At 42.2% G+C, this 27527-nt stretch overlaps 1 protein-coding gene across 4 annotated transcripts; it reads left to right on the forward strand.

Annotated features, from left to right (window-relative positions):
- The first annotated feature begins 19 nt into the window (after positions 1-19).
- Positions 20-20610, forward strand: TUBD1 (tubulin delta 1). Of its 4 annotated transcripts, none has more exons than XM_037069873.1 (9): positions 20-122; positions 1139-1354; positions 3596-3743; positions 4993-5209; positions 5840-6071; positions 10431-10595; positions 16365-16505; positions 17981-18164; positions 19885-20610. In XM_037069873.1, exons 2-9 carry the CDS (start codon positions 1183-1185, stop codon positions 19985-19987), a joined length of 1362 nt encoding a protein of 453 aa, XP_036925768.1. In that variant the 5' UTR covers positions 20-122; positions 1139-1182; the 3' UTR covers positions 19988-20610. The 4 variants fall into 4 exon arrangements, with proteins under 4 accessions (XP_036925768.1, XP_036925767.1, XP_036925771.1 ...); XM_037069872.1 differs by having other exon boundaries at positions 49-292; XM_037069875.1 differs by having other exon boundaries at positions 53-288.
- Positions 20611-27527: the final 6917 nt, after the last annotated feature.

The following is a 27527-nucleotide window of genomic DNA, read 5'->3' on the forward strand; positions in this document are numbered from 1 at the left end:
ACATGCGCAGAACCCCGTCCGAAGCCGCTCAGGGAAACTAGATCATGCGCATTGTCAGCTAAAGCGTTTGATAGACAGTGAGCATGCGTACTCTGTCTGAAGTTGATAAATTGAAATTGAACGTGCGTAATTAACCTTTCGGAATAGGGAAAAAACACTTTACAACAAAACTCTTCGTTTGTGGAACGTGCTCATTTGTTTCCTCTAGCTTTTTGGGTGTTTAAAGTGAGCATGAGCATAATGGCTCTCTGAAGTTTGAACAGGACAGAAACGGCCGGCCCTGGGGCTGTCAGTGAGTGGGGTTAATTGAAAACTCTTAGGGTTGGTGGGGAAACGGCGATTCTTGACTTTGTTGTTTACTAGTTAAGCGGTCTTGCGAAAGCCACATAACCTTTCGGAGCCTCAGTTTCCTTATCTATAAAATGAGAATAATGATAACTAGTTTGCCGGGTAGTTTGAAAAGTGTAAGTACAGAGTATGCTTCACAAGCCCCTGCTCTTTCCAGTGCTACATAGACCTCGTATGAGGTATTTACCAAAAAATTGTCTCTTTTCGTTGTTAAAAAATGGTGAAGACTTGCTGTAATATTTCATCTGGTCCAGGCTTTCTAGGCTTGGTCTTCTTTGCCGTCCTAGCTAAACACAAAGTCTTTCTTATAAGTGTTACTGCAGTTCCCAGGCCAGAAAGGTTATTTATTGGTGGAGAGAGAAAGTCGTTATTTAGAAGAGAGAAAATTCATGTTAACTAAATGTATGATTGTTGAGCTAACTTCTGCATTCTATGTGTCTCTGTGGTGGGAAGTGTATGCTATTAATTCCTTCAATCAGCATTCATTTTGTTTTGTTTTAAATGCATGCACAGGAAAGTAGCAAATACAAATCAGATTTTGGAAACGAGCTGTGTATGAATGGATTTGGGTGCAGTAAATCCCAAATCCCAAAGCCATGTAGAGAAAAAGAATAGCTTCCTTAAGTGATTGGCAACTTAGACAACATAGCTATTTCATTTATAACACCATATGCATAGGTGGCATTTTAAAATTATGTCTTTTTATTGATGTATATTAACACACGCGGCATTTTATTTTTTCTTTATTGGTAATGTAGTGATTCTCAAAGCCTATATTTTTCTATTACAGGTTGCTCACTTTTTTGAGGAAATAGGCCTAGTTTCTGTCTCAGCATGTCAATAGTAACAGTGCAACTTGGTCAGTGTGGCAATCAGATTGGTTTTGAAGTGTTTGATGCTTTATTTAGTGATTCACACTGTACCCAGGGACTTTGCTCTAAAAGAGAAAACGAGGCATATCAATCATCCTGCAAAGAAAGATTCTTCAATGAGGAGGAAAATGGAGGTATGTGTGGTCCACAGTACTCTCCATTATTTGACATAACCAACTGCTTGCTTCAGGGCCAGGCCATCCACGTGGTGTTCACCTGAGCTCTATCTCTTTCCATGCTACTAAGGAATGACTTTGTTCTCCTTCCTTTGCTTTTATATTAGCAACTTTTGCCTCTGTGGTGGCATCTTCATTCTCAGCACAAGAACATGCTCAGATCTTGCCAATCTCAAAGCAAACAAACATGCCCTGATTGGTGTGGCTCAGTTGGTTGGGCATCATCTCACAAAACAAAAGGTCGCTAGTTCAATCCCCAGTCAGGGCACATGCCTGGGTTGCAGGTTTGGTTCCCAGTTGGGGCATGAATAGGAAGCAGCCGATTGATGTTTCTCTCTCACATCGATGTTTCCCTCTCTTCCTTCCCCTCTCTCTAAAAATAAATAAATAAAATACTTAAAAATATTTCTTAAAAAAAAACAGAATTTACCTCTTGCTTATAGCTTTTTTCTTCTTTATTACCTCTTTGCCTTCTCATCTAAGAGTCTCAAAGGATAACACTCTTTAACCAGCTATACTCTTGCTTCTGCCCTACGTCACTGAAGCTGCTCTAAGACGAGTTCCTAGTAATACCCTAGTTACCAAATCTATAGACTCTTTTCTTTTAAAAAAATGTATTTATTTATTTTTAGAGAGGGGAAGGGAGGGAAAAAGAGAGGGAGAGAAACTTCAGTGTGGGGTTGCCTCTCACATACCCCCACAGGGGGACCTGGCCTGCAACCCAGGCATGTGCCCTGACTGGGAATCGAGCTGATGACCATTTTGTTCACCCGCCAGAGCTCAATCCACTGAGCCACACCAGCCAGGGCCATTGACTCTTTTCTTAATTCACTTAACTTCTCTATTGGTTTTGATAATATTAACTATAAAATTCCCTCCTTGAAACTCCTTCACCTTAGTTTCTGAACCTTTCTTCTCCAGCGGTTACATCTCAGGTTCCTCTGTCCTTACTTATATGGTCCTCTCTGGACAATTTCAATTATTCTTATAATTTGTTATATCTTTTACATGAATGGCTCTCAAATCTCTAGCCTAGCCTCACTTCCAGGCTACAGACTGATCAGTGGACCTCTCCACTTGCAATTCCCATGTGTACCTCAAACTCAACATCTCCATACCCAGGAGCATTCACTATCTTTCCTTTAAAAGTTGGGCTCTTGCTGCCCACACACCATCAAACATCAAGATCTGCTTAATTTTCCCTGGCTGGTGTGGCTCAGTGGATTTAGTGCCAGCCTACAAACCAAAGGGTTGCCAGTTTGATTCCCAGTCAAGGGTACATGCCTGGGTTGCAGGCCAGGTCCCCAGTAGGGGGCGCTCTAGAGGCACATTGTTTCTATTCCTTTCTCCCTCCCTTCCCCTCTCTAAAAAATAAATAAAATCTTTTAAAAAATATATCTGCTTAATTTACCTCCTATATATATTTCTTGAAACTCTTTTGCACTTTTCATCTTCACTGTCATTTCCATAGTTGTGGCTCTTGCTGTCTCTCACCTGTTTCAAGACATTGTTTCTGAGTTTTCCTGCCTAGACTGTTGTCAACCACATCTATCCTCCACACTGCTGTATTTAAAAAGACATCTGACTGTTTCTCCCCTGTGTGAACATTTTCAGTGGTTTTACATTGCCTAAAAGATACAATTCAGGCTTTTTTAGCATTGCATACAAGGACTTCCAACACTTGACCCCTGCCTGCTTTCCACCTCCATCTATCACTTCTTCTACCCCGGCCTTCTACATCTGTTTCAACAATCCTAAACTGCTTGCCTGCTCACGGTATGTTGTACCTTGGAATATACTACTCCGTTAGTGTGGATTTGCCGTGGGTCATCACATGATACAGTGGTCATGCATTTCATCTTTCCAGCTAGTTCTTCTAGGGCTGGACTGATGTTGTCTTCATGTCTGTGTTCCCAGCACAGTATATGGTGCATGGTAAGCATTTATCAGATGTTTGTAGACCTGACCCAGCGATCATTCTAGCTCACAGTGATTCAGCCTGCCCAGCAGAATGGTAGACATTATGAATCATCCACACATACCTGCTGTTGCCCACCTCAATTTCTAACCAGTGTGACAGATCTTTCTGTCCTCAAACTTTGGGTTTGGGGGCGGGGCCAGAGGACTTAAGAGTTTATGTTCTTTGTTTACCCAAATAAGACACTTGAAATATTCTTTTGATTTCCCCCCCCTTTCTAGTTCCAATTGCCCGGGCTGTACTTATTGACATGGAACCTAAAGTTATTAATCAAACACTATCAAAGGCTGCCCAGTCTGGCCGATGGAAATATGGCCAGCGTTCATGCTTCTGTCAAAAACAAGGTTCTGGAAACAACTGGGCATATGGGTAAGAACAATTCATCATGACTTTTCAGTTTAGATACAGCTACACAGTCAATGAATAGATGGTGTCGTTACAACTGCAGAGTTGATAATACAGAGCATGTAACCTTGGAACTGGTGTTTTAAAGTTGAGGGTGTGACTTCACCCAGAAGAAACTCTCATTCTGTCTCACATGTGTCTGTGCTTCAGGTGCCGGTAGTGGTGAAACCACAGATCCCTTGTCGCAGGGTTTTCCACTTCTTCACTGTCATTCTGCCAACCAACTTATTATCAGTATAATACATTTAAATGCAGGTATTCCAGCTAATAGGCAATACAATGAGGCAGTAATATTTTCTGGGCTTCTTTGGAAAATTTCAGTGCCTGGAGCTCAATTAAAAAATTCTGCTCTGGCTGGTGTGGCTCAGTGGATTGAGTGTGGGCTGCAAACCAAAGGGTCGCTGGCTCAGATCCCGGTCGGGGCACATGCCTGGGTTGCGGGCCAGGTCCCCAGTGGGAATCAGGCAAGAGGCAACTATACATTGATGTTTCTTTGCCTTTCTTTCTCCTTCCCTTCCCCTCTGTCTATAAATAAATAAATAAATAAATACATTTAGAAAATTCTGATTTGATTGGCAGGTGATGAAGCCTGGATGTTGCAATTTTTTCAAAGCTTCCCTAGGTGATTATAATGTGCAGAAAAGTTCAGGAACCCCTGCCTTAGGAGTACTGTTATGAGTGTTGAATGTTATGTTGTACAATAAATTTACAGGACTGTCTGGTAATTGGAGCCTCCAGCTATAGGACTGGCCTATAACAGAGAATTTTCTGTACATAGTAAATTTACTCTTTTAGCAGTCCTACTCCACCTGTTAACTATGTTAAATGTGTGTATTTTATTTTGTTAAGGATTGTATTTATTTTTGAGAGAGAGGTGATGGGAGGGAGAAAGAGAGGGAGAGAAACATTGATGTGAGAAAGAAACATCGATCGGTCGCCGTTCTTACATGCCAACCGAGGACTGAGCCTACAACCCAGGCATGTGCCCTGACCAGGAATTGAACTCGTGACTCCTCTGTTCGTGGGATGATGCCCAACAAACTGAGCCACACTGGTCAGGGCTAACTTGTGTATTTTAAATTTTATACCTTTCATGAGAATTAGTTCACGTTCATAAATTTAAAAAAGTCTTCTCTATCCTATATCTTTCCCTCTGTATTGCATATCTCTGGTTAAATTTTAAGGTGTTTGTATTGTTTGTTTGAATGTATAGTTACTCTGTTCATGGACCCAGACATGAAGAATCTGTAATGAACCTAATCCAGAAGGAAGTAGAGAAATGTGACTCTTTGAGTGGTTTTTTCATCATAATGAGTATGGCTGGAGGCACAGGGTCTGGACTAGGAACCTTCATTACACAGAATTTACAAGATCAGTATTCCAGCTCTTTGAAAATGAATCACATTATATGGCCTTTTGGAACTGGTGAGGTATGAATACATTAATTGAAATGTTTATATTTTGCATTCTTTGCAGTTGAAATGAATATAGGTAAAAGACTGATCTGGCCCTTTCTTTGGAAATGTTAAGTTATTGCATCAGGAGTTATTATGCAATATGGTACTTGCATGAACAATTCATTTAACTTTGCTCAAACTTTTCCAAACAAATGAGGAGTCCTAGTTTTTAAAAATTCCAAAGAAGACAATTGTGCACTTTCTTTGTGGGATCCATTCCTGGGTTAACCTCCTGGCTACAGACAGCAGGGACCTTGAGAAATTATTGGAGGTGAGATAAGTCAGTTTGGAAATGATGTAGGAAGAAAGTGTGATAGTAATGCTCATGGTTTATTGAACCCTTACTATATACAAGACACTGTTCTAAGTGCTATACATGCATTCTGTCATCAACCTTTACAACTCTAGGAGATGGGTATCATTATTATTCCCATTTTTCAAATGAGGTAGCTGAAGCATAGAAAGATTAAATAACTTGTCCAAAATCATATAGCCAGAAAGTGGTGGAGCTGGGATTGGATCCCAGGCAGGATGCCCTTAGAATCCACCCTCTTAACCACTATTCTCTCCTGCTTTTCTTATTTCTGACCTTCTTCCCTCCAGGTCATTGTTCAGAACTACAACTCCATTTTGACTCTTTCTCACTTGTACCGATCGTCAGATGCCCTCCTTGTTCATGAGAATGATGCTGTTCATAAGATCTGTGCAAAATTGATGAATATCAAGCAGATCTCCTTTAACAATATAAACCAAGTCCTCGCCCATCAGCTGGGAAGTGTGTTCCAGCCTACTTATTCTGAGGAAGGCTCATTTCACTACAGAAGAAATCCATTAGGTATTGTCCTCCTGTATGTTATTGATAGGGAAGTCTTATGCTCTGAAAGCCTCAAAGTGAGCCTTCCTTGGCTCCTCTCCTCTGCCTGAGATATGCTAGGTTTCCCTCATGTCAAAAGCCTTCCTAAATAGCTGCTTAGCTCTCTACACTGTCGTACTGAAAAGTTTCGGGAAGTTATTAAATTTCTCAAAAGAGTGGTGGATACCCACCTACTCTATTCTTCAGGATTTGCTCTCTCTCTGTCTTTTTTTTTTTTAACAAAAACTTTAAGATATAGCCCTGGCTGGTGTGTCTCAGTGGATTGAGCGCTGGTTCAGTTCCCAGTCAGAGCACATGCGTGGGGCGCAGGCCAGGGCCCCAGTAGGGGGTGTACGAGAGGCAACCAAATATCAAATTTTCCCTTTCTTTCTCTTCCCCTCTCTCTAAAAATAAATAAATAAAATCTTAAAAAGAAACTTTAAGATATAATTCACAGACAATTAATACCAGACAATAATTCACAGACAATATAATACCAGACAATTCACCCATTTAAAGTGTACAAGTCAATATTTTTTAGCATATTCACAACTGCCATTTTCATCACTCTGTAAAGAAACCCAGCTTATTTGGCAAATAGTACTTTATCAATTCAAACTGTCTAGATGCAAATGACATCACAATCTATACCCCACACCTGGGCCTAATCTCTTTCCCAACTAGTTACCTGTCCCAGTTTTCTTAGTTGCCTTCTTCTTCTTCTTCAAATTTAGCATGTTCTGAATGGATTCATCATCTTTCCCTGTCTTCTCTCTCCTGCCACCTATCCCTCACTTCCCATCACCCGATTTCTCCCACTGTCCTCATATCTCATCAGTATGCTCAACCTGTAGGTGCAATCTCTGTCATCCGTCTGCATTCTTCCCCTACCCCCCACCCTCCGACCTCTCTGGCATTGGTTCAGTGTGTCAGCATCTCTCAACTAATACTGCATACAAACACAAGGCAAACTAGCCCCTTTCTGTTCTCATTTTATTTTATTTTTGGAATAAAAACAGAAACGTACATCCGTGAGGACATTCCTGTCTTAAGGTGGCCCTAATGCTGCTTTCCTTTGGGGGCTGGCCTCTCCCCACTGCAGTCGCTCTTGGATACTGAGCCCAAGTGAGCCTCCCTGGCACACAGATCTAACCCTTGCCCTCTCTTACGTTCTGTCCATGGCTCACGCATTACCTACCAGTTTTGTCAGAATGCCTTAGCCTGACCTCCACATTATGCCCTGAACCCCAATTTTCTAGCTTCATTACCTGTTGCCTCCTCTTCATGGATCCCTACCTGCTTTTTATCCCACCTGCACTGTTTGTCTTCAGTCTGGTACTTTCCTGCCCCAGTCCCTTTGCTCACTGCTCCTTCTCCATAGAAATTGCTGCCTCCTTCCCTTCTTCACCTCTGCTGAAACCTTACTCATCCTTCAGGGTCCAATTCAAGAGGTAAGTTTTCCACAAAGCTTTTCTACTGAGGCCTTTGCCTAAGGTAACCCTCTTCTCTCTGATCTCTGGTGGTATTCTTTACCTCTTTTATGTCATGTAATGTTTTCTGCCTTTATTCTTTGAGTGTTTGCTTATCTAAAAGTTAAGCACCCATTCATTCAAGGAGTACGAAAGAATATGCAATCAAAGGTACATCTCCCTTCCACCCCCACCCCTCCCCAGGTATAACCAGCACCATGTGTCCCCGTAGAGAGGAACCCTGTCCTGTACATGTTTTGTTAATGTCTGCACATTCCACAGAACTTCCCATATTGTACATCTGCTCATTCACCCAATATTTATTACCTTCCTGTTATGTGCCAGGCACTGTGATAAACGTTAGGGATCCAGTGGGGAGCCACGGCACACATTGTATTCACTGTGAAAGAGAGACATGAACAAATATTATACACAAATGTATAACTAAAAACGGAGTTAAATGCTCTGAAGGAAAGGAGTGCAGTTCTAACACAAGGTGTCATGAAAGAACCAGACTTAGGCTGAAGGGGCAGAGAAGGCTGCCTGGAGAAGATACCACTTGAGCCAAGTGGATGAGGACTTGTAGTTCACTAAGCAAAGGGAGGGAGAAGGAAATAGCACAAAGAGAGGGAATGGCATGTGCAAAGGCCCTGTGGTAGAAGGAAGCGTGGCCCATCAAAACCAGAGAGAAATCCAGTGCTACTGGAGCACAGCAAGTAATGTAGATGATTGGAATGAGCCTAGAGTGGTAAGCAGAGGTGGACCTTGTAGGTGTTGGTAAGTCATATGAAGGCCTTCCTCACTAACCTGAGAACAGGGGCAAGCCATGGAAAAATTTTAAGCAGGTTGGCTTAAATCACTTTTACTTTTGAAAAGGTCCACTGGACTGAGGGTGGAGAGCCCATGGGAAGTTGAGACTGCAGGCTGGGGCGGTCATTCCCCAGATAGGCCACAGTGGCTTCATCACACTGACCCACACTGAGAAAGGAAAGGCTGTCCATTAGAGGGGTGCTCCCTTGACCCCCAGGAGCATGTCTACAAACTTTACATTTGCCCTTGCATCGCAGTAGGGGGCAGTCCTGCTCCTGTCAAAAGCCAACTTCTCACTTGGGTTCTGAGACCCATTCCCTCCCCCTCTCAGGGACTTAATTCCTTACTCATGTCTCATCTCCCCACACCATTAACTTGTACCTCTTCCTTGGGTTACTCCCCTTATGACTACTTTCTGGCTCCTCTCACACTGAGAAAACTCTCCCCTGACATGACTGCCCATAGCTGATGGCCCCGTTCCTTGGTCATTCTTTAGAACAACCATCCTCAAAGGTCTGTCTGTCCTTGCTGTCCTCATTTCCTCAACATGTAGTCACTCTTCAGCCCACTCTGATCTACTTTCTCCCCCACCACTTCCCTGAAATTGCTTTTTATACATCACAAACGTGTCCACACTGCTAAATTCAGTGGATACCTCACTGTTCTCATTTCCATCAATCCTCAGTAGACCCCAACATGCCTGACCCCTCTTTTCCAAGTTTCCTCTTTGTCTTTTGTGACAGTTCCTCCTAACTTTTCTCCTATCTCCATGACTACTTCTTGTATTCCCTCTTTCCCTCCTTTTTCCAAGCTCTAAATGCTAGTCTTGGACCCTCGCCCTAGTCCCATGGCTTTAAATGCCACGTGTGTTTTCTAACCTGCCCTTTTATCTGCAGCTCTGACCAATTCCCAAAGCTCCAGATTTCTATACCCAGCAGCCTCCCTGACCTCTATATGTACGCATTTCATGGACATTCCAAACATACCAAACATACCCTGTCTAACACAGTTCTCTGAGCTTTTCGCCAGGAGCGTGTCTCCTCAATCCTTCAGTTGCTCAGTTTTTAAAAAAAATATATCTCTTATTGATTTTAATTGAGAGAGGGGGAGAGAGAGAGAGACATCAATTTGTTGTTCCACGTATTTATGCATTCATTGGTTGATTCTTGTATGTGCCCTTACCGGGGATCGAACTCAGCCTTGGTGTGTCAGGCACCCTAACTGACTGAGATACCCAGCAGTGGCTCAATTGCTCAATATTTAAAACTTAGGTCCACTAAGACCTCAATACCCACACTGTTCTGCTCAGGTGTTTGAGGAAACATCATCTCAACAAAGCAATTGGGGATTGTGAATTCTGAGGGGTCCCAATCTGCCATGTGGGGTGACTTTCTATAACCGTGCTGTAACAGGCACAGAGAGTGTGAGGCATGGGGCTGATACAAATTGGATTTTTCACCAGAAAGATTTGATGAAGAGACAGAGGGGCAAGGAGCTGCACAAGGAGGGAAGTGAAGGAAGGGGGAGACTGATGGATTGAGGAGGCAGGATGTTCAAGGATTAGTCTGTCCTAGTCTGCTCAGGCTACAGTAACAAAAACACCACAGGCTGCACCCATACAGCATTTAAACAACGTATGTTTGTTTCTCACAGTTCTGATTATTATTTTATTAGACATAGTAAATTACAGACCTGGGAAAATTTCTAGAGAAATATGTAGTGAATACAGAATGATAATAAAAGCATATTAACTGTCATGCTTTCTTTGTTTTCCTGGGGTTTGGCTAAATATTTTGTTCATATTTCCAGTTACTTGGCTTCTAAACTCTCATTTCCTTTTTGGCAGAGTGTTATTTCTCACTCATACTAAATTTGGTGCCAAAATGCAACAAATACATGGTCTTTAATAGATTGTCTCTGAAATTTTATTTACATTTTAAAATGTAAGCAGTTCTAGTCTTGGAGGAGAAAACATCCAAAGGCCATCAAATCATGGTTGCGTGTAGACCAAGGGGAACGCCGTGGACTCAAAAAGTTAGTGAAGATTTTTTTTTCTTTACAGGAGACTTAATGGAGAATTTAGTTCCCCATCCAGAATTCAAGATGCTGGGTGTCCGTAACATTCCTCACATGTCTGAGAACTCACTGGCATACAGCACGTTTACTTGGGCTGGCCTCCTCAAGCATTTGAGACAGATGCTCATTTCTAATGCGAAAATGGAAGAAGGTAAAGGGTATTTTAAAACTACATAGCCCACAAGCTAGGAAAAATGCCTGTACTGGAGTTCTCAGTATAAACTGGTCTGGGCCAGCTCAAATAATGGTCGCTTCTTCCTGCCAGGGAGGTGCCTGCAAAAACTTACCAGGACATCCCAGAGGGCTTCTTAATTGCTTCACAGTGTTGTTTCCCCAGAAAATTTCAGATGAGTGGGACATTTATTTTTACTTACATTTTATTTTTGTCAAAGTAATATATGAACAATTTTTTAAAAATCAAGTAGTCAAAACTCATTTGTGTATTCTTAAGCCCATTTTAATTACAGATTTGTATTATAAAATATTTACTGATTTTATGTTTACATATATTGCAATATATATATATATCTTAGTTTTTTCAAAAAGCCAAGTGATTGTCCTGCATGAATTTCTAATGAGGAAAAGAGCAGACCCCGATGCTGGACGCCCCCCGACCCAGCTGATGCCCTACTTCAGTGTCTTTAGCTGCTTCTTCTGGAATTTGACTCCAAAATCTCTTATACAGTTACTTAAAACAAGTAACTTTCCAAGTAAAACACTTTCCAGGTTTAGATATTATCAGCTGCCTTTCTGATGTGAAAATTGGGGATGGAACCTTCTTACATCCCTACACACACACACACACACCTTTGGGTTAGATCAGTTTTCAGTGTTTGAATTACGTTTGCTGTGTAGCTATCATTCACTGTTGAGCTATGTACTATATGATATATACACGGATTATATTTTATTTCATATAAAAGTCTATTTTTTTCCTTCTAGAGTTAATAATTATATTTATTTGGTCGATAGTCTATGTACTTATCACTAATATATCCCTAAACTTTTTCATGAAAATGAATCCCATCTCAGTGTGTTCAAACCCTCGAGAAATCTAATACTTTCATTATCTGTTTGGCGCCATCACTGTGAGAGACCCTCCTCCTGTCCAGTCGCACTGGTTGCTTTCCTGGCTCGAAAAGCAACCACTGGCATCTCTGCCCCATTCTGTCCTCTCTCCCGTTTCCTAGGTTTCATATCTTCCTGTTTCTATGGATAGACCACACCCTCCAGGAGTGTCTTAACAAAGAGTTTAGAGAAGGTAAAAATTTTAAGGCTGCCAATATCATTATTCTGCCCTCACATGATGGCCAGGTATGGGATTCAAGGGGGAGTGATTTTTACCCAGTATTTGGAAGGCATTGCTCTCTTACCTTACAGCTTCCAGGGTTACTTCGATCTGATTCCTATCCCTATTTTGTTCTCTCTTGAATCTTTTAGGATTTTCTGTGTTTTTAGCACTCCGGAATTCCTTAGTGTGGACCTTTGGTTTATCTCAGTAGAATGAAAGCAGTTTTTTAAAAAAGTCTATTTGGTTTCCTGCTCTATCTTCAGAACCTGAAACAGTGGCCCAGCATGAGCCAGAGCCTCAGTGGCTTAGCCTTTCCTGAGTACAAACCTTCCAGGATGAAGCGGTGCACTCCCCCTGCCCTGGGGAGTGGATGGGCCTGGGACTCTCACTGCTTCTCATACAAATGTTCAATCCTCCTCTTTCTTCCTCTGCCTGGCTTGCTTCTAGGACCTCCACTGTGGGCAGAAGTTTCAGCTTTCCCTGGTTGCTAAATTAGTAACCACCAATTCCTTTGCTTTGCAGCTTCCAAAACTTTGTTGCCATTATCTGCCGTGCCGTTCCCCTTTTCTTGCTTATGCTTTTTAAAAAAATCCCTGTATTGTCCTGAGATTTGGTGAGACAGTGAGGGTAAACTGGTATATGTTCAGTCTGCCATGTTTAACTGGAAATCACTGCTATGTTTTTTTTTAAGATTTCATTTAATTTTTTTATAGAGGAGAAGGGAGAAAGAGAGAGAAACATCAATTTGTGGATGCCTCTCATACGCCCCCTACTGGGAACCTGGCCTGCAACCCAGGCATGTACCCTGACTGGGCATCAAACCAGCAACCCTTCGGTTCACAGGCCGGCACTCAACCACTGAGCCACACCAGCCAGGGCTTATGTATTATTTTTGTAGAGTATGTTTTACCACAAATCACAGTAACTTAAGTTTCAATACTATGAAAATGAATTTCTTCTACATTTATTTGCAATACCTTATGTGTTTTATTTTATATTAAAAAATTTATTGGTTTTGAAAAGAGGAAGGGAGATAGAGAAATATTCATTTGTTGTTCTACTTATTCATGCATTCATTGGTTGATTTTTATATGTACCCTGACTGGGGATCGAACCCACAACCTTGGCATATTGGGATAATGCTCTAACCAACTGAGCTACCAGGCCAGGGCTTATGATACCTTTTGGACTTTAGATTATAGTGCCTGAGGTTTGGAGATAAGTGTATAGTTCACATCTTAATTTATAGCTCACATCCTGAATTTTTTGGCCACAGTACATGCCTGTTTTTCTAGCAATACCTGTTAACACCTCAAGGAACACAGTGTTCCTAGGGATGATGTAAGGCGTGCTGTTGCACTGGGCTACTAGGTAAATAGACCATGATTTGCTTAGTCATTTGCCTTTCAGGGACTTGAGGGTTTAAACATTTTTTCACAGTTACAGATAAGAGCTTTGAACATAAAAAATGTTTATATATAATATATGGATGCATAAGAATAAATATATATATGTCACTAACCGAGTTGAAGAACAGAGTTTTAAAATTCTCCATATGTTACCAGACTGTTGTGTATGAAGATTGATCCCATTAATATTGCAATCAGAAGTATAGGTGTATCCATATGTCCTAGCAACGGGAGGAATGAATGATCCAAGAGGGAGCCAGGCAGAAGTTACAGTGTCTTTTATGACCTAGCTTTGGAAATCGCACACCATCGTTTCTGCACCATCCATTTGGTCATTAAGGTCAACACTATCCCATGTGGAAGGAGACTGCACAAGAGCCTGAATTCCAGGGGGCAAGGATGCTTGGGGTGCATCTTAGAGGCTGGCCACCACTCTCCCTCCCATCTGTAGAATATATTGAACCCCTCCCATGGCCCCCAAAAGCTATGTCCAATTAGCACACCAGCCTGAAGACCAGGATCTTGGCATCTAAAAACAGGTCCGGGTGTGAATTTATACTCCTCAGGTGAGATTTCTTGAGTATAGCTCTTAGAATACAGCTCCTCCCCCCGATCCCAACAGACTGTGGGAGACCAGGCATAGGACAACTGGTAGACACTCCGCTTCAAAAATGGACACCTGGAAGGCCCACAGGAGTCACTGGGCTAGGACAATTCGTCAGGCACACACCAGCAGTGTCTTGATTAAAATGTAAGGCCTGCGCCCTGGCTGGTGTAGCTCAGTGGATTGAGTGTGAGCCTGCAAACCAAAGAGTTGCTGGTTCGATTCCCAGTCTAGGACACATGCCTGGGTTGCGGGCCTGGTCCCCAGGAGGGGGCCTGTGAGAAGCAACTATACATTGATGTTTCTCTCCCTGTCTTTCTCCTTCTCTTCCCCTCTCTCTAAAAATAAATAAGTAAAATCTTTAAAAAAAAAAAAAAGTAAGGCCTGGGAATAATTTTCCATGGTTTTGGCTTGACCCTCTGAACCAGCTAAATTATAATTTCATTTGTTCATTTATTTTTAAGTTTTATTTAAAACATTTTATTTTCATTTTCTTTTAATGTATAAAGATTTTATTTATTTTTAGAGAGAAGGGAAGTGGGGGAGAGAGAGAGAAACACCAGTTCCTGAGATGTCGACTGGTTGCCTTTCATGATTGACTGAGAATCGACCAGGTGACCTTTCTGTTCACAGGCCGGCACTCAGTCCGCTGAGCCACACTAGCCGGGGCAAAAACATTTTATTTCTAAATTTTATTTTATTAGTTGATTTATTTTTGCTAGTTTGGATTAATTTATGCATATGAGAAGCAGAAAGAGGTCTGAGGGTATCTGTTAATGGACTTTTCAGAAAATAAAACTGGCATCACATTCTATGTACTTTTTTTTGTTCTACAACTTTTTTTCAACATAATGGTATTTTATGATCTCCTTTCAAATTTGGTACAGTCAGCCCTGACTGGTGTGGCTCAATGGGTTGGGTGTTGTCCTGCCAACAGAAGGGTCGCTGGTTCTATTCCCAGTCAGGACACATGCCTGGGTTATGGGCCAGGTTCATGGTTTGGGGTGTGTGAGAGTCAACCAATCAGTGTTTCTCTCCCTCTGTATCTCCCTCCCTTCCCCTCTCTCTCAAAATAAATAAATTAAATATATATTTTAATTGGGTTCATTTCTTTTTTCTTTCTGAAACTTTTTGATAAAGTCTCACCTTTATTTCAGGATAATGTCAGGTGATGACTTACCCAACAACTGCAGCTTTGACAGCACGCCATGCACTTGGCAGTGATTTCACTGATGCAGAGCACGCATGCCCTGTGCTTCCCCTGTGAGTGCACTGCCCCGATGTTTCAGCAGATTTGCGGAGCTGTGCAAACACTGTCACGATCCGGTGCTTGAACAGTCCTGCCACTCCAAAAACGCTTCCGTGTCCACTGGCATTCAGTCCCAACTTTGACTCCTACCCCCAAACAGCCCCTGATGTGCCTTTTGTCTTTACAGATATTGCCTAGGTTGGGCATTTCATGTAAATGGAATTACACAGTATATAGTCTTTTGTGTTGGACTTCTTTCACTGAGCATAATGTTTTTGAGGTTCATCCATGTTGTAGGACGTGCCAGTCTTCGTGAGGACACAAGTTTTCAGTCTCTTGGGAACATGCCTGAGTGTGGCATTGCTGAATCAAAGGATAAGCCCCCGTTTAACATTTTAAAAATCGGCTAAACTCTTTTCCGAAGTGGTTGCGTCATTTTACATTCCCACAAGTGGTTTAAGAAGGTTTCAGTTTTTCCACATCCTTCCCAACGTTCGTCTTTTTGATGAGCACAGTTCGAACAGTTGTTCGGTGGTGCCTCCTTGTGGTTCACTCTGCGTTTTCCTGATGACAGTGATGCTGAGTGTCATTTCATGTGCTTATTAGCCATCTGTTCATATTCTTTGGTGAAATTTCTACTCAAACATCTTACTAATTTTTAAATTGGCTTGTTTGCCTTACTGAGTTCAGCATGCCAAAATGTTTTATTTGTTGTATTTCTATTTTTGATGAAAATCAGTGTTACTGCCCACTCAATTTTACTCCTATCCTATGTGTAATATGAGTATTTTCTTCATATTTCCACATGGTTAGTAAATTTGCAGTCCTATTTTGGTTTTGTGTTTCTACATCTCTTAACATTTTGTGTTTTGCTTACTCGTAACGATATGTAGAGTGAAGTTCGGCTTTTCTTCAGTGTATGAATTCTGACAAACTTACAGTGTGTGACCATTACCACAACTGAGATGGAGTATTGGCTTTGCCTTTTCCAGAATGTCCTGTGAAGAGAATTACGCACTGTGTGGTCTTTTGAGTCTAGCTTGTTTCACTTAGCACAGTGCTTTTGAGGTTTGCCCACGTCATTACGTGTATTAGAAGTTAGTGCCTCTTTATTGCTGACTAGAATTTCATCTCACGCACCTACCACCAACCTTTAATAGTTGGTGAGGAATGTTTCATGCCTTTCCCAGTATAGTTTGGATCACTCTAGGTCAACCAATACGAATTTTTAAACTATCAGCAGAAAAAAAGAACTTTTAGTTATTAAATAAAATTTTATGTAAAATACCCACACTGTAATACATTTTTCCCTTCTTGTTCAAAACCATTTATAAAGTCTCTTGCTTTCTTTGTTTTGCTTTCGGTAGGTATTGATTGGAGGGTACAGCCTCCTTTATCAAGACTTCCGACTCTTAGTAAAAGGTCCCTCAACGAGGAGCTTCGCTTTAACACTTCCATTGCTAACTTGGTCATCCTTCGTGGGAAAGATGTGCACAGTGCAGATGTGGGTAAGCAGCAGTAAAGGTGAAAATTAAGATGTGTTTTTTGCACATAAAGACGTCATACATGGCCCTGGCTGGCGTAGCTCAGTGGATTGAGCACGGGCCTGCGAACCACACGATCGTGGTTCAATTCCCAGTCAGGGCACATGCCTGGGTTGCAGGCCAGTTCCCAGCAGAGGACGCATGAGAGGCAACCATACACTGATATTCCTCTCCCTCTCTCCTTCCCTTCCCCTCCAAAGATAAATATATTTTTTTAAGTTTTAAAAAATTATTTGAAAAAAGACATCATAAATGGTAAAAAAAAAAAAAGTCCCTGAATTTATTTATTCTTAGAGAAAGGAAAATAATAGCTATGTTTTTAAGTAACAAAATATAGCCATTGTATCAGTATGTGACTGAACACCAAAACAGAAGTGGTTTAAATAAGATACTAGTTTAATTCTTTCTTCCCCAATCTGGTGCTTCTGTTGTCGTGACCTTGTGGCGTCCTCCTTTTAGTCTGAGATGTCTGTTAGAGAGCTTCAGGCATCAAATCACGTATGAATGAGCAAGAAACGACACATTGCCCCCTCCCAAGGCTGCACTCTGCACTTGTGTTTTTATCTGCTTGACTGAGTCACGTGCCACACCCAGCTGCAAGGGTCACCGAGAGCACAGTTAACATTTGGGGGTCCCGTTATTAAAGAAGGGAGAACAGGTATTGTGGGGTAGCTCGTGGTCTCTGTGCTACACATTTTGTTACAAAATGTTCAGGAAGTTACTCTGGCCGGGTAGCTCAGTTGATTAGAGCGTCATCCTGATACACCAAGGTTGCGGTTTTCATCTCTGGTCAGGGCACATGCAAGAATGGACCATTGAGCCCTGGCCAGCAAGGCTCAGTGGCTGGGTGTCATCCTCCCAACCGAAAGGTCGCTGGTTGGATGCCAGGTCAGGGTACATGCCTGAGTTGTGGGCCAGGCCACCAGTTGGGGGCATGTGAGAGGCAACCAATGGATGTTTTTCTCTTTTTCTCTCCCTTCCCCTCTCTCTAAAAGTAAATAAATAAAACATTTTGTAAATAAAAAATAATAAATATGAGTGATATTTGTTGAAATGGAAAAGTGGATCACAACACTGACTGAAAAACGCAGGCTACGGCAGAGTGTGTAAAACTGCACACACGAGAGTCAGCAGAACGTGCCTTCTCATCTCTGGATGGTGGCACTTAGCTGTTTGGTTGACTTAAACATTTTCTTCATAGTACTTTTCTGAATGGTGTGAGTTATTTATTTTTTTATGATATGTATAAATCATGTATCCAAAAGTAATATAAAGCTAGCTGACTTTTTTATTTCTTAAATTTTATTTTTTCAGTATTAAGCTAGTTTTAAAAGGCAAAAGGAAAGCTTTTTGGTGAAATGGAGAAGAACATATTCCTTTATTGTTTTAAAAAATAATTATTTACCATGTGAACAATGGTTTATGTTGTTTTACTGTAGGGGGATTTAAAGATCCAGCTCTCTATACTTCCTGGCTGGGACCAGATAATGCTTTCAATGTGTGGAAAACCCAGCGAGCCTTTAGCAAGTATGAGAAGTCTGCAGCACTGGTCAGCAACAGCCAGTTCTTAGTAAAACCACTTGATATGATTGTGAGCAAAGCATGGAATATGTTTGCTTCAAAGTAAGTAAAAGATAAATCTACAGACCTCCCTAACCTCAAGCAGGTAACAGAATGCTAAAGCCCTGGCCAACTGGCTCAGCTGGTTGGAGCATCATCCTGCTTCTCCAAGGCTGTGGGTTCCATCCCCAATGAGGGCACGTACAAGAACTAACTAGCGAATGCATAAGGGAGTGGAACAGCAAACTGATGTTTCTCTCCCTCTTTCTGTCTGTCTTTCTCCCTTCCTCTCTCTCTAAAAATCAGGAAATAAATTTGAACAAACACAATGCAGGATCTGGAATGTCTTGGTCCATTGAGGCTGCTTTTGTAAAAACAGACTAGGTAGCCTATAAAGAACCCATTATTTATGTCTTACAGTTCCGGAGGCTGGGAAATCCAAGATTAAAGTGCTGAGAGATTGGATGTCTGGTGAAAATGTACTTTCTGGTTCATAGGGGGTGTCTTTTCTCTGTATCCTCTGGTGGCAGAATAGGCAAAGGAGCTTTCCTGGGCTCTTTGACTAGGGCACCAATCCCATTCATGAGGCCTTCACCCTTGTGACTTAATCGCCTCCCCAAGGCCTTACTTCCTAACACCATCACCTTGGGGAACACAAACATTCCATCTGTAGCCTGGAGTAGGCATGGCTACCACTTTGTAGGTGTGAAACTTTAGGCTTGTTCCTTCAGGCTTCGTGTCCTTTTCTGTATAATGGGTCCAAACTGAGAGGACCGGTGGTGAGGATTAAGTGAGATAACCACGTAAGAACACCTAGTGCTGCGACTGACTAGCCAATGGTCAGTAATTGTTTGCTAGTGTTATTACTGTTGTGAACTAAATTGGTTGCTAAGTGAAAGTAGAAACTTCATTATATGACAAGGGCAATAAGGAAGTTTTCTAAAATAAAGTCCTTGGAAGAATGGAAGAGATCCTGGTCTGGCCCAGTTAGAAACATTGCTAGTGCAGCTCCACTCCACACTGAGAAACGTCCGCCTGGCACTAAGAAATGTGTTACTGGGTTTCCTGACCTCTGCCACAGTGACAGAATGTCAAAGTAAAATTCCTCAAATGATTGGACAAAGCCTTGCCTTTGATTAGCCAGGATTCCCAAGCCCCGCCTTCCTGCACGTGGGCATTCTAGAACCCCCCACTCCTCGGACGGATCTCTGTCCGTCCCTGGCCTCCTTGTCTTCCCACTCTCAGTAACTGGTAGCAGCCACTACTCCATCCGTCTAACTCGTTTCTGCCCTGGCAACTCTCTCTAACATGCTTTCTCCTGCCTCAACATTTTGGGGAATAGGGATATTAAGGGGGACCTGGCATAACTGCAGATTAAGAGTTGTCTGAAAAATGCTTGGGAGCCTTCACTGCATCCCTAGAACTGGATTAATGTCTTTCTACGGTTTCAAGCCTTAGATAAAAGTTTTCAGGCACTTTTCAGAGTTTATGCCGAACCTGGTCATCTCCTCCTGTAGGGTGTTGGACATGCGCCGGGTGGACGGCCAAACCTGAACCTGCCTCTCCTCCCGTGTGCTTCTTACTGTCACTCTCTTGGACACTAAAAGAGGCAGGGGGCCTGCATCGACTTGAAAAGTTTGCTGATCTTTGGAACAAACACTGAAGCAAATATAAGACTTTGAAGAGATTCTGCTGTCTTTAAATGTTCATGAGTTAGGAACTGTTGTTTGGTTTTATTTATGTGTCTGGGATTTTTCATTTTACATTTTGTTTCTTTTACCAGGGCCTACATTCATCAGTACACAAAATTTGGAATTGAAGAAGAGGACTTTTTGGACAGTTTCACATTGTTAGAACAGGTTGTTGCCAGCTACTGCAACCTCTGACCTGGAACAGATGGCTCAAGGGGAAAAGTACCTTACATCGCTTTTGGACTAAAATATTTTCAATACTTTTTTCCCTGTAAATTTTCAAATGTTGATCTTTAAAAAGCAATCAGGTTAGATGTTGATTTCTTTTGCATACAATGCCCATAGAACAGGACAAAAACCTTTTATATGGAAAATAGTATGTTTCCAATGAAATCATCTACTTGGTATTTTCATTTTTAGGAAAAAAAGTTGGTGTTTCTATAAAGAACTTTGGAAACACTTTGGTGAGATGTTGGAACTCTGGAACTGTGCAAAAAGGGAATATTGTGTTTTTTCCCTATATAACTCTTTCCTCTTTATTCCAAAAAGGATTCACGAAATAGGAGCTAAACTTTCACGGCACAATTTTAAGCTAAGAAATTGCAATTCTGTATTTAAATGTATTTATCTTTGAAGTGAATGCTTTGAACCACAAGAGGGAGCTGTTGTTAAATGCTGCAGGGTGAATGTGTATTTTGAATATTTTTATTCTATAACAGGTAATATTTTTCCACTTCAGGCAGCTATTTAAAAATAAATGTCAGGATTTTGTTAATAAATATACATCATGCTTAAATATACAAAACTAAATAAGTAAATGTTTCTTTTGTTTGCATTTCTTAAACTGTTTGTATGTAAGAAATTTGGGTTGGTTTTTCTTTTAGATTTTGGAATGCCAAGGCAGAAACTGATTTTATTTGACTAGTGCTTTAAAATTACTTATAGTTGTTTAGAAGATGGCTATATGCTTTTCAGTAAAAGGGGTAAGAACTTTCACCAAAATTTCACTAAGTTGAGAAAATTATCACCAAGGAAATACTGTGTTGGATGAAATTGGCACATCCAGATGTGAGCTTCACTCAGGACAAAAACACAATTGGAAATTGGCAGCAGAGTGAGGGGAATGGTGCATTTCAATAAAACACATCACATGCAACGTATTAACAAATGTAAAATGGGAAACAAATAGGAACATTTGCCCTTTCTGCCAAATCTACCAGTGGTGAATTATTTTTATTTGGAAAAATGACAGTTCACAGCTTCACTGTTCTTCCTTTTCTTTCCATATGGAAATGATTACCTTTTTGCTGTTTTTGTTATCAACTGTTGCTATGATTTAAAATACTGAACCATATCTTATTTCTAAGGAATGTAAAAAGTGGTCTGTTCAGCCACTAACAGGCACACCCCACTGCTGCATTTTGTTAACCCAAGTATACTTGAAAATAATTAGATCATCATTTTTATAAAATAAAGTTAAAAGTAATTGTTTAGCATTGAAGAGATCCAAAAACCAAAACAATTTCCCAAACTAAGCCAGCATTAATAAAGACCTGTGTAACCAAATGATCTTGCCACGGGTTAAGCTGGTTCTGAGAAAACTTGCTAAAAGTTTAGCTCAAAGAAGGTCGTAAATTGAAATCATTCCGTATTTAAGAAAGGTACCCTGAGGTACCATGGGGACAAGCATATTCCTAATTTGGCAACTCATGAATCAACAACAGGTGAACATTAAAAGTGAGCCCCAGTGAGACAGAACTCTGGATCCACTCACTTCTGTGAATTGACCCTTTTTACGATCCATAGCTGCAGTATTTGATACTTGTGGATACCTAAGTATTTGCAAAGTTGTTTTAAACATTGACATGGAAATACTTTTTCTTGTCTATTGGAATAATATAATTTTTTTGTTGCTAGAGCTGGGATTTTAACTTAACAATTAACACAAAGAAGCTGACCCCAAACTTGAAGCTAAGGGGTGGCACCGGAAATGCACTTCGAGTGCACAGAATGGCCCATCAGCCGGGACAACATCAGAACCACAGCTTCCTGGGCATCCCGACCCGAAGATTTGAATATGTAGTTTCTTTGCTGGAGATGGGAGCACTGTTTCCCCAGACACCACCCCACAGAGGCAGGATGTCCCCCTCCAGGCAGTGAGTACGAGGCACATGGGAAAGAACCCTGAACTGGGAGGCCTAGGCTGGGCTTTCAGTTCATTCCAAATGTCCTCTCACTGGCTCTGCGGAGTCAACTCCTGAGTGCACATACCAGAGATTCTTCTGCCGACCACCATGTTTATCACACTTGAATTCCTGTCCAAAAATTTTAAAAACATGCTCCGTATGTCCCTCTCCCACTATTCTCTCCCCATGAACCCAAGGTTTGGCAGTCACCCCTCTCGTCTTCCTCCCACCTACCCACCAAACACGGGTTACCCCACTACCTTGCCATTTTCGGCAGCTAACCAGTTATCTAAGAGAGATTTGCTTATCTTATCAATCACATTGTTTCCTATGGGTTTTAGGAATGTGAGCTAAAAAAAAACCTGACTTTACATTTTTAACTAAATAATTTCCTTCTCCTGTATTCAGACATTGCAGTGCCAGCCTTATAGATAAATGGAATTCCATTTCCACCAGCCTGAATGCTTACATACGAAGTTAAGATAAACGATGTAAATATTTCAAATTTCCGGGGAGCACAGTGTGGGGTCAGTGCTGGCAAAGACGTGGCGTTCAAGGGAAAGCACGGGAAGGATGGAAACGCTGATCTTTGGACTCGGGGAGCCAGCGCAGCAGGAAGAAAAAAAAAGGAGTGTCACAGGAGCTGATGGTGCCCCCAAGGGACTAACAGCTTAGCAGCATTTCCCAAAAAAAGACTCTATGGTTTTTGAATTACGGACTTCCCTAATGATGAAAAATCTAAAAGCTTACAAGAATAATTTTAAAAGAAACAATAAGCACTGGCCAGGTAGCTCAGTTGGTTAGAGTGTTATCCTGATAAGCCAAGGCTGCAGGTTCAATCCCGCCAGGGCACATACAAGAATCAACCAATGAATGCATAAATAAGTGGAACAACAAATGAATGTTTCACCCTGGCTGATGTAGCTCAGCCAACTGAGTGCAGGCTGCAAACCCAAGGTGGCCAGTTTGATTCCCAGTCAGGGCACATGCCTGGGTTGCAGGCCAGGTCCCCAGTAGGGGCCATGTAGGAGGCAACCACACATTGATGTTTCTCTAACTCTCTCCCTCCCTTTCCCTGTCTAAAAATCAATAAAATCTTAAAAAACAAAACAAAACAAATGAATGTTTCTCTCTCTCTCCCTAAAATCAATAATTTTTAAAAGAAACAGTAAGCTAAATTACATGTCACTTAGCAAGTAATTACACCTCATCTAAATTTATCTCCTTTGCTCTTGATGCAGCCAATAAGGTGGACACTTTTTCCAGCTCTCTTCTCTTATTTGAATTTAATAATTTACATGGTGAGTACACAAAAATTCAAAGATTATATGCCCAAGCTGTGCAGAGGCAGCCATTAGCCACATGTGGCTAGTGCTGTTTAAGTGTAAAATACACATGGGGTTTTGAAGATAATATGAATAAAGTAGTGTAAAATTTAATATTTTAAATTAATCATTGAAAATGATACTTTGAACATACTGGATTAAATGAATTATTCAAATTGGTACACCTGCTTTAGATTTTAAAATGTAGTTTCTAAAATTTTTCAAGCTAGATTTATGGCTTGCATTATATTTCTATTGAGCAGGGTGTGCAACATTTCAGGAGCAAAGTCCCGGGAACCACAGAAACGAGTCGAGCATGCTTGTCCTCGCTGAGTGAGATCACAGACACGTGACCGCAAGAACTGCGACACACGCAAAAGATGGGCGCTTCCTTTTTAAAAAAATAGGCCTATGCCTGAGCTTGGCCCATGTGAACAGTATGAAAGAGGCAGGATGTGAGTTTAATTCAACAAACATCCTTTGAACACCTGCAAGGAAAAACACTGTGCTAGGATAGGGAGGTTTTAACAACGAATCAAACCTGGCCCCGGCCCTTCAGTTCACCATTTCATATGTTCTCTCCTGCAGAGCATATGCCTGGCTCACGGCAGAGACTCCCTATTCCCTGAACAGATGAAGGTCAATGTCTAAAAACCAGTGGAAAAGATGTAAAGCTGAAATACTGAAGGCTCACCGGGAAGCCATTAAAGCTCCCATGCTGGCGACAGGTCTCACAGCCATTAGCTGAAACTAAGGGCCTGGAAATAGAAATATAATTCTAATTATTTTGTCTCTGAAGTCATCTTCTATAATTAAAAGCCCTTCAAGAAAATATAAATTCAAACAATATATTAAGAGAATGAAGAATTGCCTTTGTTTTGAAAGTCTTACAATCTAAACTCCTTGCTCAGAACACCACGCCTTCCAAAGGGCAGCCACCCCGTCTCCCGCAGTTCCCAGCACTACGTGTGTCCGCAGTGGCCAAGGCAGACGGAAATGGCCAATGAATGCTGTCTGGAAAAACAATGGATCTGTCTACATGCTGATGTTTCATTTTGTCCAGAAAGGAGCCATCTATCACTGACCTTAAGACCCAGGCGGCACACATGCCCCAGTGACCCTGCCTACCTGCTGTGTCCCCCGCACCCCACACCCCCACTGCCAGGCCCCTAAGACCAAGAAGGGGGAGCACGGAGCATTTTTACGCGGGACTGACAGGATACAGCAGATTTCAGAGCAAATTCTTTGCAGGGAGTGTCTTTCTCAAGGGATTTACTCTTTTATATTGTGCATTTCTTTTGCTTGCATTTTTTTAAAAACAAATCCTTTAAAGATAAAATAACTCAAATGATTTTTAAAAGGATGTTAACACCTGGAGACAGTCTGCAGAATGGAGGAAGAAGTCAAATGAATCAAAGGCAGTAACAAGGGCGGGAGTAGTAAGCAGCACTGTCCTACAAACTATTGCCGAAACAGGTGCAGGAAGTACAGGGTGCTTCGGGTTCGTTCGGGGGCAGGGGGGAGAAATGAAAGACTACCTTGGTGATCCCTATCACCCCACTGAAAGAACGTTCTACTTCCTCCTCGCAAAGGCCAGGGATACGCTTTATATTCAGATTCTTTACCTCTGAAGAAAATGCAGGCATTCTGAAAATTTCTTTGATAACTCTACTTTTCTAAAAGTACCCTTTTCAGCTTCCCATTTCCCTTGAAACTGTGCAAAGCCACCCCCCACACAGGCTCTCATCAGACCGGCGTGGTTCCATCAGAGAGCCAGGAAGAGTGACAGCCCGGCTCCCCCAGGCTTCGCCAACTGTGTGTCCACCTGGGAGCGAAATACTCAAGTTCTGCGCCTCTCTTTTCCACCAGAGGATTATCGCACAAGTAAATCCTTTTCTGAACCCCGGTCCTCCTGGTGAGTGGTGTAATTGTGGTCACATGTCATTTATTCTGAAGTCCTATCCAGCCAACTTCAATAAGGATAACTCATTTCCTGAAGCATGTAAACAACCCCAGCACCAAAGCAGCCAAATGGGAAGCCGCTTTGACCACATGCTCTAGAAGGTGCAATAAAACTGTGATCCTGCCTTTTGGCTTGGCAAAGGCCGTTGGGATGGTGCCCTCGTACTTACTTGGGACTACTTATGACATCGGGTTTTAGGTGGCTGCCCCTGCTGCCTAGGCTAGCACTACTGGACAGGAAATCACATTGCCAAACTTTTCTCCTTATAAAGACAGACAATCTATCCAGGAATTGCCATCCTCCCAGCTCTCAGAGGGAGGAGGCGCCGGTTAAGGAAGCAGGATGCACCAGGGGAGAGGAAATTTAAAGCGGTTTCCTCTGGCGCCAAGATGCAGTCACAGTGCCACCTCTTCCAGAACAGAGTTGCAAAACAAGGCTTAGATGATCCCTCATGGGAAAGGAGAGGGGACGTATGACTCTAGAGAATTCTCCAGACAAGTCCAGTTCTTCGCTAACAGGGAGAAGTCACAGAGTGGCCTAATGGAAAGCACACTCCCTAGGAGCCTTGGAGTCAGGGAACCTGAGATGCAGGCCCACAGTCCGTCCCACTCTTCTATTGCTCAGTATCTTCCCCCGAATGTTCCAAACACAACAGTGGCTCTCTCCCTCCAACTTGCTGCTCCTCCTCCTCTGTTCCTGGCACAGTGAGCAACAGGCCCTGCTGTCTTCCGGGGGTTCTCTCGTTCCTTCTTCACCTCCATTCCACCTGCTTTACCCTAGCTTTGCAGACTACCCGGGACTCTACATAGGTGGCATCTCCTGTCCGCCTTTGCATCCCCTCTGCTGCTTCACCTGAACTATTGCAATATTCGTTCAGCAAACATTCGCTGCGAGCCCTGCAGTGCCAGGCCCTGCACACACAAGCAGGGGAACAGCCAAAACAAGAAAACAGCAGTTATGAGTTATGCCGAATAACAGAGGGAACTGACACACTGGTCTTGTGCCCTCTACCCACCTGCACAGGGCTCCCCGGTGTGCTTTCCCAGAATCTCTCTCGTCATAGGGCTTTCACTAATTAGAAGACCTTCCCTCTTCCCACCCCTACCTGGCAATTCAAAGGCAACATCCTCATGAAACCTACTCAGCAATTCTCTTCCTCTTCTCCATTCTTTCCTGAGGGCAGGGGTCCCCAAACGCCAGGTTGCTGACTGGTACTGGTTGGGCCTGTTAGGAACTCAGCCGCCCAGCAGATGAGATTGAACGTAATGAGCTCGAATCATTCTGAAACCACCCTCCACCCCCAGGTCCATGGAAAAGTCATCTTTGTGGAAACTGGTCCCTGATGCCAAAAAGGTTGGGGAATGCTACTGTAAGGCAGTCCCACTACATTGTTATCTGCATATATGCAGAACCCCCCCCCCCAACCAAGAAGACTGTACCTAGAGGGACATCCTTTCTCAACACCACTGTCTCTTCCCAGTGTCTTAAACCAGTAGATTTAAAAAATTTAAAAAAAAATCCCCTGGTGCAGCTAATGCCTCTATTGGACTTAACTATTCCATAAGGTTATTATGAAGATCAAATAAAATTCAAGATGTGAAAACGCCGCCCTGACTGGCTTGGCTCACTGGGTTGGGCATCAGCCTGCAAACAAAAGATCCAGGTCGCTGGTTCAATTCCCAGTCAGGGCACCAGCCTGGGTTGTGGGCCAGGTCCCCAGTTGGGCGACTACGAGGCAACAGATCAACGCTTCTTTCCCTTTCTTTCTCCCTCCTTTCCCCCTCTGTGAACATAAATAATAAATAGTTTTTAAAAGAAAGATGTGAAAATGCTTTGAAAAAGGGAAAAAGCCTGTGCATATAGAAACTGCTTTGTGACCATAATTGTAGCAAACACCACTTGGGAACTGCCGACACAGGCGCTGGCCTTTCCCACCCCTGGAATACAGAAGCACAAAGGCTGCTCATCTGTCTACACAGCAAAGCTTTTTAGACAGTGGCCTTGACTTTTTGTTGTCTCCCTTTCTCCGCTCCCTACTTGTGATCACAAGCTAAAACAAGTGCGCAGAATCCTGGACTTCCCTGCAGAGCGGAGTGGCTAAGAGCCAGAATGCTTAGGTTTGAATTCGAACTCTGCTACTTCCTTACTTCCTCCAGTAAATCACTGAACCCCTCTGCTTTATTTTTCTCTTGGGGTTGTCCATAAGGATTTAATGATTAAATACAATGCACACGGAACAGCACTGAAAACAATGCCTGGTA

This window comes from Sturnira hondurensis, unplaced genomic scaffold (assembly GCF_014824575.4).
Source record: "Sturnira hondurensis isolate 20B ecotype Veracruz unplaced genomic scaffold, ASM1482457v3 Scaffold0018728, whole genome shotgun sequence".
Lineage (NCBI taxonomy): Eukaryota > Metazoa > Chordata > Mammalia > Chiroptera > Phyllostomidae > Sturnira > Sturnira hondurensis.

Bases quoted from the DNA above. Each gene is read 5' to 3' on its own strand.
- TUBD1 (XM_037069873.1), top strand. From the start codon at position 1,183: ATGTCAATAGTAACAGTGCAACTTGGTCAGTGTGGCAATCAGATTGGT. The intron at 16,506-17,980 runs GTAAGCAGCAGT...GTTTTACTGTAG, and splicing joins TGTGCACAGTGCAGATGTGG to GGGGATTTAAAGATCCAGCT. The intron at 18,165-19,884 runs GTAAGTAAAAGA...TTCTTTTACCAG, and splicing joins TGGAATATGTTTGCTTCAAA to GGCCTACATTCATCAGTACA.